Raw genomic sequence first — 21,422 nt, 5'->3', positions numbered from 1 at the left:
CACACTGCTGCACGCCACACACTGCTGCACACTGCTGCATTACTCACTGCTGCATGCTGCACGACACCGTTGCACGCAGCACACTGCTGCACGCCGCACACTGCTGCACGCCGCTGTATGCCACACAGTGCTGCATGCCTCACACTGCTACACGAAACACTGCTGCACGCCACACACTGCTGCATGCCGCACACTGCTGCACACCTCACACTGCTGCACACCTCACACTGCTGCACACCGCACATTACCGCACGCCACACACTGCTGCATTACACACTGCTGCATTACACACTGCTGCATTACACACTGCTGCACGCCGCACACTGCAGCACGCCTCACACTGCTGCACACCTCACACTGCTGCACACCGCACATTACCGCACGCCGCACATTACCGCACGCCACACACTGCTGCATTACACACTGCTGCATTACACACTGCTGCATTACACACTGCTGCACGCCGCACACTGCTGCATGCCTCACACTGCTGCATGCCACACACTGCTGCACGCCACACACTGCTGCACGCCTCACACTGCTGCACGCCGCACACTGCTGCATGCCTCACACTGTTGCACGCCGCACACTACCGCACGCCTCACACTGCTGCACGCCACACACTGCTGCACACCACACACTGCTGCATGCCACACACTGCTGCACGCCACACACTGCTGCACGCCTCACACTGCTGCACACCGCACACTGCTGCACGCCTCACACTGCTGCACGCCTCACACTGCTGCACGCCTCACACTGCTGCACGCCGCACACTGCTGCACGCCACATACTGCTGCACTACGCACACTGCTGCACGCCGCACACTGCTGCACGCCGCACACTGCTGCACGCCGCACACTGCTGCATGCCACACACTACCGCACGCCACACACTGCTGCGCACACTGCTGCATTACACACTGCTGCATTACACACTGCTGCATTATACACTGCTGCACGCCGCACACTGCTGCACGCCTCACACTGCTACACGAAACACTGCTGCACGCCTCACACTGCTGCACGCCTCACACTGCTGCACGCCTCACATTGCTGCACGCCTCACACTGCTGCACGCCTCACACTGCTGCACGCCTCACACTGCTGCACGCCTCACACTGCTGCACGCCGCACACTGCTGCACGCCACATACTGCTGCACTACGCACACTGCTGCACGCCGCACACTGCTGCACGCCACACACTACCGCACGCCACACACTGCTGCGCACACTGCTGCATTACACACTGCTGCATTACACACTGCTGCATTATACACTGCTGCACGCCGCACACTGCTGCACGCCTCACACTGCTACACGAAACACTGCTGCACGCCTCACACTGCTGCACGCCTCACACTGCTGCACGCCTCACACTGCTGCATGCCTCACACTGCTGCATGCCTCACACCGCTGCATGCCTCACACCGCTGCATGCCACACACTGCTGCACGCCACACACTGCTGCACGCCACACACTGCTGCACGCCTCACACTGCTGCACGCCTCACACTGCTGCACGCCTCACACTGCTGCACGCCTCACACTGCTGCATGCCGCACATTGCTGCATGCCACACACTGCTGCACGCCACACACTGCTGCATGCCGCTGCACACCACACACTGCTGCACGCCACACACTGCTGCATGCCACTACACGCCACATACTGCTGCACGCCACACACTGCTGCACGCCGCACACTGCTGCACGCCTCACACTGCACGCCGCACACTGCTGCACGCCGCACACTGCTGCACGCCGCACACTGCTACATGCTGTACACTGCTGCACACTGCTGCATTACTCACTGCTGCATGCTGCACGACACTGCTGCACGCCGCACACTGCTGCACGGCACACACTGCTGCATGGCACACACTGCTGCACGCCGCACACTGCTGCATGCCACACACTGCTGCATGCCGCACACTGCTGCACGCCGCTGCACGCCACACAGTGCTGCATGCCTCACACTGCTACACGAAACACTGCTGCACGCCACACACTGCTGCACGCCACACACTGCTGCACACCACACACTGCTGCATGCCTCACACTGCTGCACGCCTCACACTGCTGCACGCCTCACACTACCGCACGCCACACACTGCTGCGTACACTGCTGCATTACACACTGCTGCATTACACACTGGTGCATGCCGCACACTGCTGCACGCCTCACACTGCTACACAAAACACTGCTGCACGCCTCACTGCTGCACGCCACACACTGCTGCACGCCACACACTGCCGCACGCCACACACTGCTGCACGCCTCACAATGCTGCACGCCTCACAATGCTGCACGCCTCACACTGCTGCACGCCTCACACTGCTGCACGCCGCACTCTGCTGCAGCCTCACACTGCTACACGCCGCACACTGCTGCACGCCACACACTGCTGCATGCCGCTGCACGCCACACACTGCTGCACACCACACACTGCTGCACGCAACACATTGCTGCACGCCGTACACTGCTGCACGCCGCTCACTGCTACACGAAACACTGCTGCACGCCGCACACTGCTGCACGCCGCACACTGCTGCACGCCGCACACTGCTGCACGGCACACACTGCTGCACGCCGCACACTGCTGCACGCCACTCAATGCTACACGAAACACTGCTGCACGCCACACACTGCTGCACGCCGCACACTGCTGCATTACTCACTGCTGCATGTTGCATGACACTGCTGCACACAGCACACTGCTGCACGCCGCACACTGCTGCACGCCGCTGCACGCCACAGTGCTGCACACCACACACTGCTACACGAAATACTGCTGCATGCCACACACTGCTGCACACCGCACACTGCTGCACGCCACACACTGCTGCACGCCGCACACTGCTGCATGCCGCACACTACCACACGCCACACACTGCTGCGCACACTGCTGCATTACACACTGCTGCACGCCGCACACTGCTGCACACCGCACACTGCTGCACGCCTCACACTGCTGCACACCTCACACTGCTGCACACCTCACACTGCTACACGAAACACTGCTGCACGCCACACACTGCTGCACGTCGCACACTGCTGCACGTCGCACACTGCTGCACGCCACACACTGCTGCACGCCGCGCGCTGCTGCACGCTGCTGCACGCCACACAGTGCTGCATGCCTCACAATGCTACACGAAACACTGCTGCACGCCACACACTGCTGCACGCCGCACACTGCTGCACGCTACACACTGCTGCACGCCACACACTGCTGCACGCCGCACACTGCTGCACGCCGCACACTGCTGCACGCCACACACTGCTGCATGCCGCACACTGCTGCACGCCGCACACTGCTGCACGCCGCACACTGCTGCACGCCGCACACTGCTTTTATGCGAGTTTATGCTACTGACATTGTAAATGACAATGCCTTTTATTTGTTTTAAAACCAAAACATAAATAAAAGGCATTGTAATTTTACAATGCCAATAGCTCAAACTCTTATAAATGCGAGACCTATTGCATTGCAAATGCTTGTTTTGCAAAGTGCCTAGCTGTAGACTGTGTACTCTAGCTCTGCCAGGACATAGGGAAACCTAGCAAACCTATACATTTTTTGAAAACTAGACACCCACCGACACAAGTGAGGTATCATTTTATTCGGGAGACAGAGAGGAACGCTGTGGGGTAGAACATTTGTGCCGGCATGGTGATTCCACCCAAAAATATGTGAAAAATGTTTTTTTTTCATCTAAGTTAGAGGTTTGCAGGGGATTCTGGGTAGGGAAACATTGGGGGACCCACGCAAGCCATACCTCGCAGGACTCCCCCGGGTGTCTGGTTTTCAGAAATGTGTGGGTTTGGTCATTTCCCAAGATGGCTGCCGAGCCAGGGGCCAAAAACACAGGTGACTTCCTTGCAAAACCAGGTTGTTTTGTGATAGGTCATTTTGATGTCTCCTCAATACGTTTTGGGCCTCTGCCCGTTGTGGGTACTTGGGGCACCCACATGAGTGAGGTACCATTTTTATTGGGAGACCTGGGGAAACGCTGGGTGGTAGCAAATTTGTGGATTTATGTAGATCCCAGAACTTACCACCACAGAAATGTGAGGAAAATGTGTTTTTTGACAAATTTTGAGGTTTGCAAGGGATTCTGGGTAACAGAACCTGGTGAGAACCAGACAAGTCACCCCAGCCTAGTCTAATTTTCAAAAATGTATAGGTTTGCTAGGTTTCCCTAGGTGCCTGCAGAGCTAGGCACTTTGCAAAAAAAGAGTCAGTTTTCACTGTGAAAATCTGGTGTCCATGTTACGTTTGGAGCAGTTTCCTGTCGCTGGCACTAGTCCTACCCACACAGGTGAGGTACCATTTTTATTGGGGAGACTTTGGAGAATGCGGGGTGGGTGGGAGTTTGTGGTCCCACACAGATTCCAGAACTTTCCATCGCATAAATGTGAGACAAATGTGTTTTTTCTTTTTACAAAGTTTGGGGTTTGCCAGGGATTCTGGGTTACAGAAGCTGGTGGGAGCCAGACAAGTCACCCCGTCCTGGGTTCCCCTGGGTGTCTAGTTTTTAAAAATGTATATGTTTGCTAGGTTTCCCTAGGTGCTGGCAGAGCTAGGGTTCAAAATCTACCGCTAGGCACTTTGCAAAAAAAGGGTCCGTTTTCACTGTGAAAATGTGGTGTGTCCATGTTGCGTTTTGGGACGTTTCCTGTCGCGGGCACTAGGCCTACCCACACAAGTGAGATACCACTTTTTTGGAAGACTTTCGGGAATGTGTGGTGGGTGGAATTTTGTGGATCCATGCAGATCCCAGAACTTTCCATCACAAAAATGTGAGGAAAATGTGTTTTTTTTTTTTTACAAATTTTGAGGTTTGCGAGGGATTTTGTGTAACAGAACCAAGTGAGAGCCACACATGTCCCACCATCCGAGATTCCCCTCAGTGTCTAGTTTTCAAAAATATATAGGTTTGCCACATTTCCCTAGGTGCCAGCTGCGCTAGGGCCCAAAGTCCACAAGTAGGCACTTTCCGAAAACAAATCAATACCTAGGGGGCTTTCTGTCGCCCTGGGGAGACATTCTTGGCAGCCACCACCCTGAACTTTGGAGCAAAACCATTTTCTGGTGGCTAGTGGGCTTTCTGCCCCCCCCTCCCCGGAGGGGTGCAGAGAAGGTGCTATTGCCCCATATGCCACCCAGGAGGGGCAGAAAGACTGTAGCATCTTTTTTGGGGGGTGGGGGCATTGACATGCCCATTCTGGGCAGCCCCCACCGCTACCTATATACAAAAAAAATACCTGGTGCTTAGTGTACCTATATACAAAAAAAATACCTGGTGCTTAGGGGTGGGGGCATGGGCAGCCCCCACCCCTAATTATAATTCGGAGAAAAAAATCCCTGGTATCTAGTGGGCTTTCTGCCCCCCGGGGGGGGGCAGATTGGGGGCTACTGCCCCTATCTGCCTGCCAGGGGCGCAGAAAGACTGACATTTTGCGGCAGAGGGGTGGGGGCATTGGCATGCCCATATTGGGCAGCCCCCACCCCTAATTACAAGTAAAAATAAAAATCCCTGATGTCTAGTGGGATTTCTGCCTCCCCAGGGGGGGGGGGAAGATTGGGGCTACTGCCATCTTTACACCTGGGGGGGCAGAAAGACTGACCGTGTCCAAAATAAAATGGGGGAAGCAAAGGCCCTTGCCCAATGGGCCGCTCCCCCCCTCCCTGGTGCCAAGTGGGTGGATCCCTGCTTGGAATCGCCCTACTGGGGCGATCCCCAAGCAGGGATCCACTGGGGAGGGTTACCATTGGAAAGGTGAGATTATCACCTTATCCAGTATTGGGGTATCTTGCATGTGAATCTATGAAAGATACCAATACTGGATAACTGTAGTTACAGGTAAGTAACTTGTTTTCTTTCCAATGATAGCCCCCTGAGCACGTAGAAAACGAAACTGAAATGAGTCTCTTGGCTCATTTCAGTTTAGGTTTCTATTGAAGTGATGTCAGCGCGACGTGCGCGCTGATCGTCATTTCAGGGAAACCGTGCATGCAGCCTCGGGAGCTGGGGAAGCTCTTCCCCAGCTCCCAAGGCTGTTGGGGGGGGGGGGGGGAGGTTAAGGGAATCCCTCTGGTGCCTGCACCAGAGGGATTCCCTGTGCCATGTGTGAGGATGGCCGGGGGCCGTCCGACGCACAGGAGCACTGGTGCGTCGGACAGCCCCTGTTCGTCCGATGCACCCGAAGGGGTTAAGGACAGGGCTAGTAGCTTTGTTACATAAGGGGCTGAGGCTGGTAAACACTTATGTGTAAACAAGATAGTGATCTGCCATCTTGTGATCCCGATTTTGTTTCTATCATAATTTCTCTATTCTCTTCTAAACTTTCACTAATATTTTATTTGTTAGGTTTACAAAAGCTTACAGTCATGCTCTTATCAAATGAGTCGAAACCGCCTTCCCGAAGTCTTTCCACTAGCTAATTGAGATATTGCTACCTTCACCTCAACTTTAGAGAATTAACCTAATTGTGCAGAAACAGGAAGTGAACGGTGTGGTAAAAAAAGCTTTGCCTGAAAGTGGCAGATTTCAGGCTGATGTGTAGATACCATTCTTAATAAATTGCTTTGGATTAAGCTAGAAATAGAGGTGAAATTAAATATTGATTCTAAGTAACCAAATTATTTGTGGGATCTTTAATTGCTGTGATTAAATTCCTATTGACCTTCTCTTAAACAGACCATGCCAATAAGTTACCCATCCTTCTTGATAAACCTGGGCTTAAACTATATTTTCATTGATTATTACCTTCTTTAAAAAAGAAATCCTGTAGTATATTTTTTACATTCTAAAGAAGCCAGATTTTTGCCTGATGGAGTCTGAGCAAAACCTCTTGTTGCCTTCGCTATGAGTTGTTGGATTTTAGTTTAGAAGATTTCATTTTCCATCTTTGATCGATACAAGAATGACCTGAATAATAGCCTTAAAAGATTTGCAAACTATGGGCTGATCAACAGTATTCCGATTTAAGAGCTAAGAAATCCATTATCTCAGCCTTTAATAAGTATATGATTCCTTATTGGGCAGAGATTTTGTGGAATAAGTAAATGTTTGATTTGGGGGCAAGAAGAATTAGAGGAATCTAATTTGCAGGATGGTAAGAAATCCAAATCGCCTCCAATACGAGCCAGGCTGGGAAATTTAGTCAACTCCCGGCTCAGTTCTAGTAGTGAAAATGGCTCATCGCGAATCTGGCGAAAAAAGGAAGCAATATTGATACATAATGGGCCTATGATAAAAGAGGGATGACCCATCTGCCATGCGAATGATGTAGGAGCAGTTCCTACACGGTTACAGTTCCTACACCTGCATGTTCATTAATTATGATGACTACCCCATAGCAGGCCAAATTGGATGAGTGAAAATAGACAGGGTCCAGCCATGAACCTTTTAGTTCTCCTTGCAATGTATTAAATTAGTTCTTAGTAATAAAACTACTACAGGATTTAGAACTTTCAACCACGACACGATGGCCTTATATTTGCCTCTATTATTAGGACCATTGATGTTAAAACTCAAAATTATTGCTGTCATACATTGCATAGCTACTCCAAAACATACCGCAAGACTTCAACTGCATGTCCGTTTTTTTCCTTTGCCCCTTGTGTGAGATTGTTCACCTCTTTCTTGGAGTACCCCACATCCATGTCCCAAGATACCTCCCAGCCTTACCCATCCTGAATGCAGGACCATTCCTGTAAATGCTCTACCTCCCACCCTCAAACAAAACAAGCTGTGCCTTCAAATACCACCACCCCAGGTTTAGAGCCAAGCACAGCAGTAGTTACATAGTTAATCATGTGAATAAACAAAAAAAGGACATCTAAGCAAAGAGGATTACCTTGTTTTTCATTTTCTTTTCTTCTTCTTCCCTCCACTCTTTTCTTTTTCCCTTCCCTGTGTGTTTTTCCATGTGGCTCCCTGTTAATGAGACAACATCTTAGCTTCCTGAACCTCTCTGAACAAGGCTTTGGCAGAGTAGATGCCTGACAGAACGTGAAATTGATTTTCCCGTAACACTTTAAGCTTTGCTGGTTGCAAGATCAGTGCCTGTACACCTTTATTGTTGAAGTGTCTCATCTATTTAGGTTCCCATCTTCTTTTTGTAATTGTCGTGTGTTTCCTATATAGCCCATTGTCGTTTTTTAGGTCGAGCATTCAAGACCTCTTGTATATACTTTAGTATATACTTATGTGTATGTACTTTGTCGGCTCTGGAGATCAGCCCTAGGACTTGTCAGCTTCCGGTTAGGGACTTCTTTTCTGTTCAACTGCCTGTATTTAACTGTCTTAATCTAAAACGACCAGCAGAGGTCAGTAAAATACCAGAATTGCTTTCTGCTGGAGGACTTTATTTTTTTTTTTCTGACAACTGTCTCTATTTAATTTTCTTGATAGAAAACGACCAGCAGAAGTCAGTAAAATACCAGAATCACTTTAGCATTCTGTAGATTCCAGTCCTAGAAATTGTCTTCCACAAGCATCCGTAGACAATAATATTTTTTCAGATCTGGTATTTTCAGTCTTATGACCACTGAAGGCCCTGATCAGGGGCGTAACACAGGCCCCGCATCACCCGCAGTGCGGGGTGGGCCCCCGAGCGGCAGGGGGCCCTCTCAGCACAGAACTTAAGCCTGATCGCTCTGTATTAAATCCGGAGCGGGGGGGCAGCCATGTACATTGCAGGGGGCCCCTTAAACCTTCGTTACGCCACTGGCCCTGATTTTATATTTACAATAGAGCTTTGGACTATACCATTTCCCGCTGAAAGGCAATATTTCTCTCCATGTGTTCCCATACCTGGCGTGTCACGCAGTTTGATGCTTACTTTCCATGTTAAAGAACAGTACCCAGGCTAATGTGCTGCACAGCTAAATACATATAAGGTTCCAAAGGCCAGACTGAGTGCATTGCAAATGCTTGTCATAAGTTAGCCTAACTATGCACGTTGTAGGCTGCTTTTGCTTTGCACACATTATCAACTATCACGCTTGTTTTTGTGCCATGCTGTATTTTCATACATGGCCAGCACATGTTTTTGTATTTTGTTCTTTTCCTGGGATTTAGTCTGAACAGCCTAGGAAAGGTCAAACAACATTGTTCCTTGTTGTTCTCTGTGGTTAGACACTAGCACCTAGACATAATAAAGAAACCCAGCTGCGTTTTTTTTTAACACACATGTTTTGTCATATAACCTGAAATGTGTCGTTTTGGATAACAGGCAGCTGAGACTTGCAGACAGAACAGATGTTCCGAGATGAGAGGCTGAGATGTAGAGCAACTATCTATGTATGCTAAGGTATGGGGTCCGCCACTAAACCCAGAAATCTATAATCTATAATCTCTTAGCTTCTGCGGTGAGGGTGGGTTTAGGCAAATCTGTCAGCTAATATGACAGGGCTTTTCATTGTATATGGTCTCCTAATCACGCTAATGACATTACTGATCTGAATTTGTTTTCGAGTTGTGGCGCAGATATTGCATATTAGAGCACAATAGTTTCAATAAATATTGTAAGCTTCCTTTGTGTCTCTTTTCTATATATTGTGGATACGTACGAGTTAGAGAACAAAAGGGGGTGACCTGCTACTGCAATCCCTAAGAGGGTCGAGAGTGTTGTGTTCTGGGGTTCCAAATCACTTCTCTCTCTGGAGAGGTTAGGACGGCAAGTGAGGCACTATAAGCTAGTCGGATTCTAGCCCATAGGTACTGTTGGGGTATGGTGACTCAGTTGCTACATGCCGATGTTCTATGCTCCAATGCATATTTGTCTTCCTGAGCAGAATCCTAGCAACAAAGTCTTTTTGCTGCATAGATGTAAATGTGGAACTCTTTTGAGATAAGTACTGATTTTTTGTAAATAGCCTCAGATAAGACCGATTCGGTGAATATGTTATGCCAATAGATTAACAAGGATAGTGTGTGGTTGTGACCCCTGTTTGGGGCTTATAAAATGGAATGTGGTGCACTCTACCGATGTTAACATCATCAAGGCCATCAGTTTCTAATCTAATCAAACTAATTAACAAATTGTTCATGTTTTGCCTGTCCTCTTTGCCTTTAGAAACACCAACAATGCCAAGATTGGATCCCTGAAGTGATTTTTCAAGCTCTTCAAGTTTTGATTGAAGGGCAATAGTATCTTTAGACAGCACTACAGAGAGAAATGAAAGAGAGCGAGTAGTGAGGTATAGAGGGAGTGAGAGAGGGAAAGATACATTATATATTCAAGCTTTAGTTTCGGTAACAGCTCTTTTAATCTCCAGTTTCTTGTCTCTTTCAGCTCAGTAGATGAAGTGGCTGCCTTGCGGTTACAGTAATCCACAAAAACAACTCTAAACCAGATTCCATATTGATTTCTTAAAGTCTTTGTTACGATAATAGCCCCTGTGTTTTGGAAAATCTTGAATACACCGCCTCTCCCTCCCACTGGCTTGTCATCTCGAAATAAACTGATTTCTCCCTTCACCAGTTGAAAGAATACTATTTGTTCAACCAGAATATGACAATAATTGGCAAAACCAATAGGCCTGACCCTAATGTCGTAATATCCGCCCATGCATAGTCTCAGAGTTCTTACCACATGAAAGCCAGATCTGTTCTAAGAAGGAGTAATCCTTGAAAATGAGCTCTGCTTTTGGAGTTGGCTACTGTGATATGAATCGATTTTACTTTGCTGCCATTAGACTAGTATGTAGAGTCTTTGTTTGATAGGTACTTCTGCAATCAGCGATGAGACATTTGTTAAGAATGCATTCTGCCCAACATTCTCTGGCCAAAAAGAGGTAGAATTATTTACATAACATATAGCTCACAGCGTTTTCAATGTAAATTACAACATGACTCTCAGAAAGGAGCAGTCTTGGTTCAACATGTGATGCTGTCGCTGAAACAGTTCTGTTCACTCACCAGTTCCAATAGGTTCTGACATAACCAGTAGGTCTGACCGTGGCAAGTTGATGGAATCGAAAAATTCCTTTTTTAGTTTTTTAGTTTCCATTGCAAACATATGCCAAAAATTGAAAAAGAAAAAAAAAGCATTCCATTACCTTCAACTGAAAAAGAACAAAAAAAGCATTCCACTACCTAAGCGTGGCAGCCATAGCTAGCAATAATAAAAAGTACTTGTGCAATTTTGTTAGAACAATGTGATTACTTGCTAGCAGGCTGGTGTACAGAAAATTGTGTGGCAGTTGTGAAGCATGAAAGGAAGAGACGATTCTTATTGGTACAAATTAAAGTTACTATTGGTCTGAACCACTGTAATCTGACGACACATAAAAATGGCTAATAAACATTAAAAAGTATACAAAGTAACAAAGAGCTAAAAACACAGAACTCAGTTTTCCAGATCCAAAGACCACTGCCTACTCTTAAAGAATGAAAAGAAAACTTTTCAATTTCTCTTCAAAAAATGCATCCCTTTTTTCTTTAAGGAAAACGGGCTGCATTAAGAAAAAAAAACATGCTTCATTGAAAAGTAATCACAGGCATGGTGAAAACAGCAGGCCACCATGCCTGTGATTTTTGTGATTCCCAATGGATCGCATACCGAGACCTACCTCATGAATTATTGAGGTAGGTCTACTTGCGACCCACTGGGAATCGCTGAATGTGTGAAACATGCATTTGTACATAGTTGTTGGCGATTACCAAACAGCGAATCTTAAAAATTCGCTAAATGGTACTCGCAACCCCAAAGCTACGTACATCTGACCCCACGTTTCTTAACAATGCACAAGTCAGAATTATGAAACTTTATTACCACAACAAATTGAAGGATATAAATAAAGGGCTGCAGGTAGTTTTTCATTTTTGGGATTTGGACGTCCTGGCTTGAAGGAGGCCTTTCAAAGTCTCACAAGATCGTACGTTTTGTGGTTAATTTCTCAACACTTTAGATGGGCATCTTAGGGTCAGACTATTTCAATCTGCCAAAGAACAACACAGTACGGTTGGGCTTGAACACTAGCCGTAAGTTGCAAAAACAGAGCAGCAAGTGCCTCATGCCTGACGCGTGTCAGAATCCATTTTCCTTTCTCAAAGGCAAAACAAGCAACACACAACAAGCTTTCCATACCGATTCTTTTCCTCTTTGTAACACACATCATTATCCTCAAGTGAGCAAAAGCATGTGCTAAGCATTATGGGATCTGTAGTCTATTATTAGTACCCATGTGGGTTCGCATTATTAGTATGTGCCAGATATTTATTATTCTTGCCAGCGCAACTCACACCACAATTATCATCAGCCCATCGTGCCCTGTTGATCTACACAATGTTACCTTAATGAGCTAACTGCGGCCCGCAAGGATCCCACGGCAGTGCACTTCACAGCTGGACCAGCCGTATTAATGAAAAGAAGGAAGTTGCACTCCTCAAAACAGAGTTTTATTGACAATATATATATTTTATCAAAATGCAGACAATGTCAGATCATCTGGGGGTGAATTGAAATAATTGGGACTACCTTTATCATCATGCATCTGTTATTGAACTCACTAGAGGCCTAGTAGGGCGGAACGATATTTAATGGTGTGCAGGTGATTGCTTTATGCTTTGCTGGATATCTGACCTGTGATCAAGGACTACGGAGCCCAAAACACATTAGGCGGCATGGAATCCAATGGAAGTTTCTGTTTTTGCTGTTGCTCAATAAAGGAAACAGCCTTTCTAAGAGTGTTTCTTCATTGAGGACACCACTTTTTATATGCATGTGTGTATATATATATATATATATATATATATATATATATATATATATATATATATGTATGTTCGCTCTTAGCCTTCCCAAAAGATTGAGCCTCACTCGAACATTTACCAAGGTGGCAGGCCTTTAATGAAGAGTATGAACAGTCAGCTGAGGCAGTTACGATCACACGGCCACAACGCGACTTGCCTGACGCGTTTCGAAGGTATCTCCTTCTTCCTCAGAGGCAGTCGGTCATAGATGCACGCTCCGGTCACCATCCATAAATGCAAAATACGCCCCCAGATGGGCGGGTCAATTGGCCCCAAAGCCTTATGGTTACTGGAGTCCCGGAAAATCTCACCCATGATGGTGCGTTAATTTCCGTGCCTTTCAAGCCCTCAGATGGGCCACCGTCTCAGATGCTGCTCTCATCTCTGGTAAGTGCTCCACATAACAGCTCAGAATATATTCTGCTGCATGGCCCCCTCTCATCTCGGGGTGGTGCGGCTCGACGGCTGGGCGCCGCCAAAAATGTTCGCTCTTAGCCTTCCCAAAAGATTGAGCCTCACTCGAACATTTACCAAGGTGGCAGGCCTTTAATGAAGAGTATGAACAGTCAGCTGAGGCAGTTACGATCACACGGCCACAACGCGACTTGCCTGACGCGTTTCGAAGGTATCTCCTTCTTCCTCAGAGGCAGTCGGTCATAGATGCACGCTCCGGTCACCATCCATAAATGCAAAATACGCCCCCAGATGGGCGGGTCAATTGGCCCCAAAGCCTTATGGTTACTGGAGTCCCGGAAAATCTCACCCATGATGGTGCGTTAATTTCCGTGCCTTTCAAGCCCTCAGATGGGCCACCGTCTCAGATGCTGCTCTCATCTCTGGTAAGTGCTCCACATAACAGCTCAGAATATATCCTGCTGCATGGCCCCCTCTCATCTCGGGGTGGTGCGGCTCGACGGCTGGGCGCCGCCAAAAATGTTCGCTCTTAGCCTTCCCAAAAGATTGAGCCTCACTCGAACATTTACCAAGGTGGCAGGCCTTTAATGAAGAGTATGAACAGTCAGCTGAGGCAGTTACGATCACACGGCCACAACGCGACTTGCCTGACGCGTTTCGAAGGTATCCCCTTCTTCCTCAGAGGCAGTCGGTCATAGATGCACGCTCCGGTCACCATCCATAAATGCAAAATACGCCCCCAGATGGGCGAGTCAATTGGCCACAAGTTACGCTGGATGGGCCATGTACGCACGATGCGCTTCGCGCACCGTGCGCACATGGAGGACATATTATGCGCTTCGTTGTGAAAGGTAATCTTTTCAATGTTCTGATGTGTGATAAGCCATGCTCAAATGGTGCCCTTCGGGGACGAATTGCACACGGGGTGGGGATAGTGTGGATAATTTTTTTTTTTATATAATTTTTACTGTACGCGTACGGTAAGCGTAATCGGCGATTTTTCGAAAAAAATTAAAATTGATTTTTTGGCCTTGGGGGTTCTTTGGGGACACCTTCATCAAGGCTAGGTGGTTAGGAACTGAATACACAGCCCCTTTAGATGTTTTTGCCCTTGGTTTTGCTCCCCCACTCAGAGTGCGAGAGAAAAAATGGCGGCCGCCGCTTCCTGGTTTCGACCGATTCGAATGTTTACTTAGATCGAACAGCCAATCAGAATCGCGCTCGCGCACGGCACCGTACGCGTACGGTAAGCTTACCGTAAGCGCACGGTAAGCTGCCACAGATATATATATTGATTTAAATGCTATTTTCTCAGGATCTACTGAACAGATTTACACCAAACCTACAAAAGGCACTTCCTTGACCTGAGGACTACCTCTCTGCCAAATTTCAAGTAACTCTGTTCAGCCGTTCGGGCTGTAGCTGTGTCTAAAGGTCCTATGGAAAAATGCATGGGAAAAACGCGTTTTGGGACCCCCCCTTTTTTCTCAGCCCCCGCTTGACGAATCCCCCCGAGACTTTCAGGGTAGGAGCGGAGCGTAGCGCCCCACCTATTTTGAAAAATTCGCGAGGATTCGTTGACCGGCGCCAAAGTTATTCCAAATAGAATGTTGCGGATTTCCTATGGAAACAGGGTCCTAACTATAACTATCTACTGGCGACCGCCAGTAGATAATATATATATATATATTTGATATAGAGCTGAATGTGACAAAACGTATGATGATTACATTCACTTTTCAGATGTAACATAGTTCCCAAGGCATTCCTTTATAGGCAGTATCAGGATTGCGAAATGGTACACAGGACAGCTAACAGCATGTTGGAGCTACTAAATTACTTCTGTGAGCTGATTCAAAATGCGATTGTCAACTTCTCAATGCAATTGTTAAAAGAGCTGGCCCAAACAAGCTGCTTGAAGGGGCTTACTCAAAGCCCCTTCTTTGTGTATTGCAAGTTATAGCAGTGAGCTGTGCTGTCAGTCAGACCCAAAAAGCTTTAATTGCTGGTACCCTTCAATTACAACAGAACAGACTGCTGCTGCAATAGGCTATTTTGTGGTCCTGCACAGACATCGGGCAGTCTAAGGTGTCAGATAAGCATGTCTCTGACACTAGTCACAAACCCTGGATAGCACACTTTTTCATCCTGTCACATCTGCATGAGAAGACCCACTTCTCTCTGAAACACTATATATATATATATATATATATATATATATATATATATATATATATATATATATACACCACATTACACAGAAAACCAACCGCGGGCAACTCTGTGCTACATGCCAGTAGTGCTCACCCCGATCATCTTATCCACAGCATTCCATATGGAGAAATGATCCGGTTAAAAAGAATATGCAGCAACAAAAAAGATTTGGAGATAGCTCAGGCGTCCAGCAAAAGTATCAACATTGCTATAGACAAAAGTAATCAGACCAATCGAGATACACTTCTCAATGAGCAAAGCAGGTCTGTAACTAAAAAGAAAGATAATGATGGGGCTTTTAGATTCATCTTTGGGTATAACAAACAAAGCAAAAAAATCAACAAAATTATCAACAGAAATTGGCCCATCCTGCTGGGAGATCCGATAATAGGACACAAATTACCCAAAAAGGCCTCCATAACATATAGCAGATCTCCCTCCATGAAGGACACCCTGGTATGCAATGACTTAGAAGTTCTCAATAAAGGTACTTGGCTGAGTCAACGTTGCAGGTTTTTCAAATGCAAGACGTGCAAGGCGTGCCAACATGGCGTTAATACTACTGCCTACAAAACTCCTTTTAGCAATGTTGAAATCCCTATCAAGAAACCCCTTAATTGCAAAACAACCCATGTAGTCTATGTGTTGGAGTGTCCGTGTGACCTACGGTATGTGGGAAGTACGATCTTACAAGGCCACAAACGCATACTCCAACATATAAGGGCAATTAAGAATCAGGATCAATCATATCCAGTGGCACGGCATTTTGCTGAACACCACAAGTCTGATCCTACACTACTGAGATATTTCCTTATTGATTGCATCCAGAATAAAAAGAGAGGGGGAGATCGAGTACGTGTATTGCGCCAGTTAGAGACTAGATATATTTTAAATCTCGACAGTAAACATCCTGGGGGTTTAAATCAAACTGAAGATCTGTATACCTATCTATAGTATTTTATTAGATCAATTATTCAATACTGTTTCAGCATCAACATCTTGACGATAACGATAATGGATTCACATCGACATATACTCGAAGTTAATTAACCTTAACAACAAGTTAGAACTTCAATTTATTTATTTCTATTTTAAGCATCGGACTTTTCTGCTTGCAGTCTCCCAAACATTCCCTTGTTTTACTATTTAACTTTCCATTTGGTGGTTTTTAAGGCTTTTTAGAGGTTTTTATGGTATTTTAGTTTTTAGATTAACACACTACACTTTGCACTTTTTGTTATTTACAATGCACTTTAGGCAACCAGAAGCCAATAAATACCAGATTGTTGTTGTCCAAATAATGCACTATTGACCGCACATAATTCGTTCATTTACAAAACATGCCTTGGTATTTAAACCTGGACTTTTTACAAAATCTAAAATTTTATGCTATTTATAAAGTTTTATAATTGGAAAGAAGAGCGTGTTTTAGGAATAGAGAGAAAAAATATCATGAGATAAATGTTTTTTTCTTCTATGTGCTTATAATTTTAGCAAATACACACATGCGTAAAAATTGGCAGCTATAACATAATCCAATGTAGTATATTTTAGAAACGAAGATGAACTATTTTAATGTGTTATTTTAACATTATATTGGTTTCAATTCTTTGATTGTCTATTTATACATTGTGATGTATTTGGTATGTCTACTATGTCTATGGTTGCAATTTTAAGGTGTATTCTGCATCTGTCACTTTAAGAAACACAAAAAAAGAAAAAAATGTAACATCCTATTTAAGCCTATCAAACGATGTAAAGCGCGTCATGTGATCAAGATCCCCAGAGGATCGAAACGCGTCAGGCGAGTGTGAGGGTGCAAGGGGAAGCATCTACTCAATAAAGTAAACTTTGCACGTACCTGTGGTCCGTCCTCCAGTGGTGTCACAACGCCGATTTAGCTTTGGAGTTCAGGATATATATATATATATATATATCTTTGTCGGTTTGCTGCCAAAACAGTCCCCATGCCTACGACGTTGGTGCCATCGGTGGCAGCAGCAGCCACCGTAAATATATCAAAAGTTCTTATTCCAGGTGAAGATTTTCACAATAAGAAGACGGCACTCCAGGAAACGGCACAAAAACTTTATTGTGCACCAGCAGTTAAAGGACGACGCGTTTCGGCGTTTTGCCTTTGTCAAGTTACTTCCTGCATGCCTATGAGACATAGAAATACGATCGCAAGGTTCATAAACATAAACAAAATACTTTGACATTTCGACATCGTGTTTCGTAAATGCAACCTAAATCACTTTTAAATTGATTACTTCAAATTACTGAAATATTCCATTTATAAAACATCTAAATAGACAAACTAATTAATTTGCAATTGCAAGAAAGGGATTCAGGAGCACATTAAGTGCTGAATATTCAGACCTTGCTAATACATATCCAGAGGGAACAATAAAGTTTGAAATAAATAAAAAGTAAAAAAGGAAACCGGCAAAATTTGCAAGTATCATAATGGAAAAGTGTCGTGTGCATCATAAATACCGCATTTGCTTGTGATCACAACTACATGATGTATCGTCACATATGGATATTGGTTCTCGTTGGTGTTATTAATTGTTAACATGCAAAGCTTTCAAAATATACAGAGAGGTGAGATCAGTATGCCTTACGGGTATCAAAAATGTCCGGTTCATTCATATTAAGAGTGAACCTAAATTGTCACAATTGAGGCTAAAATAGCCATACCCTTCCAAATGGATTTGTCCACTATCATATTTTTTGAAAATACAGGTAGCATTGCACAGATTATAATAGCACCAAAAATAACATTTATATGGATTATAATTGTGAAAACATCATATACTTAATTGCAAGTAAGGACAGTGATAGACATCTTATAGTTCTATTGCGGCCAGAATCGTCAAATAATTGCACAGCATCATGTACGTTCGTGGGTTTCAAATGATTTCAAATTGATAAAGGCCATAATAGCCAAATTACAGTGATGCTCTGAATATGCAACGAAAATTCAATACATTGATTTAGGATTAAGTTAATTAATTGCTTCAGTCATCTGCCTGCATTTATCCAATAAGAATACTTCATAAATTGCCCCTCAAGAAAATATATCACAGATGGTAAGAGCAGGAAGTATCCTTTATCTGATGCTGGGTTTTCAATTGAGTGAAGGGGAAGTGCTAAATGTGAAGGAATTGAGATTGAAATTAAATCAGTGAAAGAGGAAGGGTATGGGAAGGTAACTGGAATGATAAACCGAAACACCCATGATTTCAATAGCTGTTTACGTTATTATGGTAAATTCTGCCATAATATCCCAATTAGGAATAATCTTGTATCCAGTGTGGACCCATATCCCTGTCTTATTAAGAGTGATTATAAAATAATAAGTATCATGAGTCATTAAAATCCTAACAGGAGTTAGGAGTGACCATATTCGTATTACAAAAAGATTTTCAGAGAACTATCCACATTACCGAAGGACTTTCAGAGAACTAAATGCCTATGTGAGTTGCAAGTTCCTCCCCACTATTGAGTCCTTTGGGTGTTTTACTGTCCAGATCTACAATAAATCTGGACTCAAGTACTCTTAGACGTTTCTCTCTGTCCCCTCCTCGTATTTGCCTGGGAACTCTTTCAACCCCAAAAAACCGTAAGCTGCTGCTGTCACCATGATGAACCTCAGAATAGTGACGCGCCACCGGATAGTTGTGATCACAGTTAGCGATAGCTCGTATATGCTGTAAGATTCTCAATTTTAGTGATGGCTTGGTACTGCCCACATACTTGAGGCCACAAGGGCACTCGAGTATGTAGACAGTAAAATCACTATTGCAGTTAATCATATGTTTTATTGGGCGTTTTTGCTTGGTACTTGTGATATATTCCCTGCAATTCTTGCCATTACGGTCTGCCTTACACATTCCGCATGTGGTAAAGCCATTAGGCATTGTTAACCATTGTGGTTTCACATCTTCCTCACGATAGCTATGGACCAATTTATCTTTTAAGGATATTGCCTTTCTGTATGTTATTTGTGGTCTTGTTCCTATACAATCACCAATAATGGGATCTGCTGTCAATAAATTCCAGTTTTTCTTCATGATTTTATTTAGCGCCCATGCTCCCCTGCTGTATTGGGTTACCATTCTTGGTGCTGTAGGCATATCCTTATTTTCATTCCTTTTCCTAATGGTACTGCTGGAAGGTTTGAATAGTGTGTCATGTTGTTGGAAATCTTTAACTTTATTCCAGGCTGTGGTTAGAGTTACCTCTTTGTAACCCCTTGTTCTGAAGCGTGTCAGCATAATCTGTTGTTCATTTTGAAAATCACAGTCAGTGCTGCATGCACGACGGGCTCTTAGCAATTCCCCATAGGGTATGCTTTGTTTCAGAGGGACAGGGTGATGACTAGCCGCATGTAGCAAAGTATTGCCAGCGGTTTGTTTGCGGAAAAGTCGTGTTGTGATTTTCCCCTCTCGTATTTCCACCGCTATGTCAAGAAATTCACAGTAAACTGGACTGATTTTGTAGGTGAATTGTAAGTTTAGATCATTGATTCCTAGTTTATTAATGAATTCTTGGGCTAGATTTTGGGGTCCATTCCAAATAAGGAATAGGTCGTCTATATACCTAATCCACACCAATATGTGGTCGGTATATTTCTGAAGTTGATGTGTCCACACTATTTGTTCCTCCCACCAACCTAGGAAAAGATTCGCTAGGCTGGGGGCGAAACATGTACCCATCGCGGTACCAGATCGTTGACGATACACTGACTTCTCGAAAAGAAAGATGTTATTTTGAAGACAAAACAGCATCATAGTCTCTAACATTTTATTATGTTCCCAGAGATCTATATGTCTGCTTTTAAGATAATGCATACATGCTGCTACTCCTTTGCATTGATCAATACATGTATAAAGCGAGCAAACATCTAGACTGATCATTAAGTAATCATCCTCCCATTGTATGTCATGGAGCCTACGTAGAAAATCAGAACTGTCCTTACAGTATGACACCAAATTAAGAACATATTTAGACAAAAACAAGTCTAGAAATATAGATGTGTTCTCGAGAAGGCCTCCATTTGACGAAACTATAGGACGCCCTGGTGGAGAAGTGGCGTTTTTGTGGATTTTAGGTAGAAAATATATACATGGTATACGTGGTTTTTCTGTTCTTAAGAAGTTGTACTCATCCGTGTCAATCAATCCCTGGAAGTACCAATTGCTCAGGAGTTTGTGAAAATCCACGATGTTTTTTTTTATATATATATATTATCTACTGGCGGTCGCCAGTAGATAGTTATAGTTAGGACCATGTTTCCATAGGAAATCCGCAACATTCTATTTGGAATAACTTTGGCGCCGGTTAACGAATCCTCGCAAAATTTTCAAAATAGGTGGGGCGCTCCGCTCCGCTCCTACCCTGAAAGTCTCGGGGGGATTCGTCAAGCGGGGGCTGAGAAAAAAGGGGGGTCCCAAAACACATTTTCCCCATGCAATTTTCCATAGGGACCTTTAGTCCAAGGTACAGCCCGAACGGCTGAACAGAATTACTTGAAATTTGGCAGAGAGGTAGTCCTCAGGTCAGGGAAGTGCCTTTTGCATATATGGAGTCAATCTGTTCAGTAGTTCCTGAGAAAATCAAAAGTAAAATCATATATATATGTGGGTGGAGCCTAACCACACATCTCATCCTGAGATCTGATTGGCTGTCAGCACTTCATCCAAGAAGTGTTGGCAGCCATCTTGGGACCAATATACACGATAGCACCTCATTAAAAAGCATTGCAGTTAATAGAAGGTTTTAAGACTTTAGTTACATTATAAATCATTTGTTGATGGTACCATACTCATTTTAGGAATTGTGGTATGTTCTACGGTGATTTCACCATGTAAAAAAGCCTTCTGCAGGGATATCATGATTGAGAGAAAAATATTTTCTCATGCTTTTCCCACAGAGGTTTGGAAGGTGATCTATAAGCTAAACTGAGAGCTTATTTTCTGTAAATTCACATTATCTTTCTCAGTCATGTGAGAATGA

At 44.8% G+C, this 21,422-nt stretch overlaps 1 protein-coding gene across 1 annotated transcript in view; it reads left to right on the top strand.

Moving 5' to 3' along the window:
• The first annotated feature begins 9,307 nt into the window (after positions 1-9,307).
• Positions 9,308-21,422, top strand: part of LOC146871423 (sodium channel protein type 4 subunit alpha-like) — a 1,828,482-nt gene continuing 1,816,367 nt past the window's right edge. The window contains exon 1 of the mRNA XM_085651069.1: positions 9,308-9,327. Coding sequence (XP_085507195.1) covers positions 9,320-9,327 — 8 coding nt within the window. The 5' untranslated portion in view covers positions 9,308-9,319. The remainder of the gene's footprint in view (positions 9,328-21,422) is intronic.

Source organism: Triturus cristatus, chromosome 1_1, assembly GCF_964204655.1.
Source record: "Triturus cristatus chromosome 1_1, aTriCri1.1, whole genome shotgun sequence".
NCBI lineage: Eukaryota > Metazoa > Chordata > Amphibia > Caudata > Salamandridae > Triturus > Triturus cristatus.
Note: the sequence above shows the minus strand (reverse complement) of the source record. Positions and strands in the feature narration are given on the sequence as shown.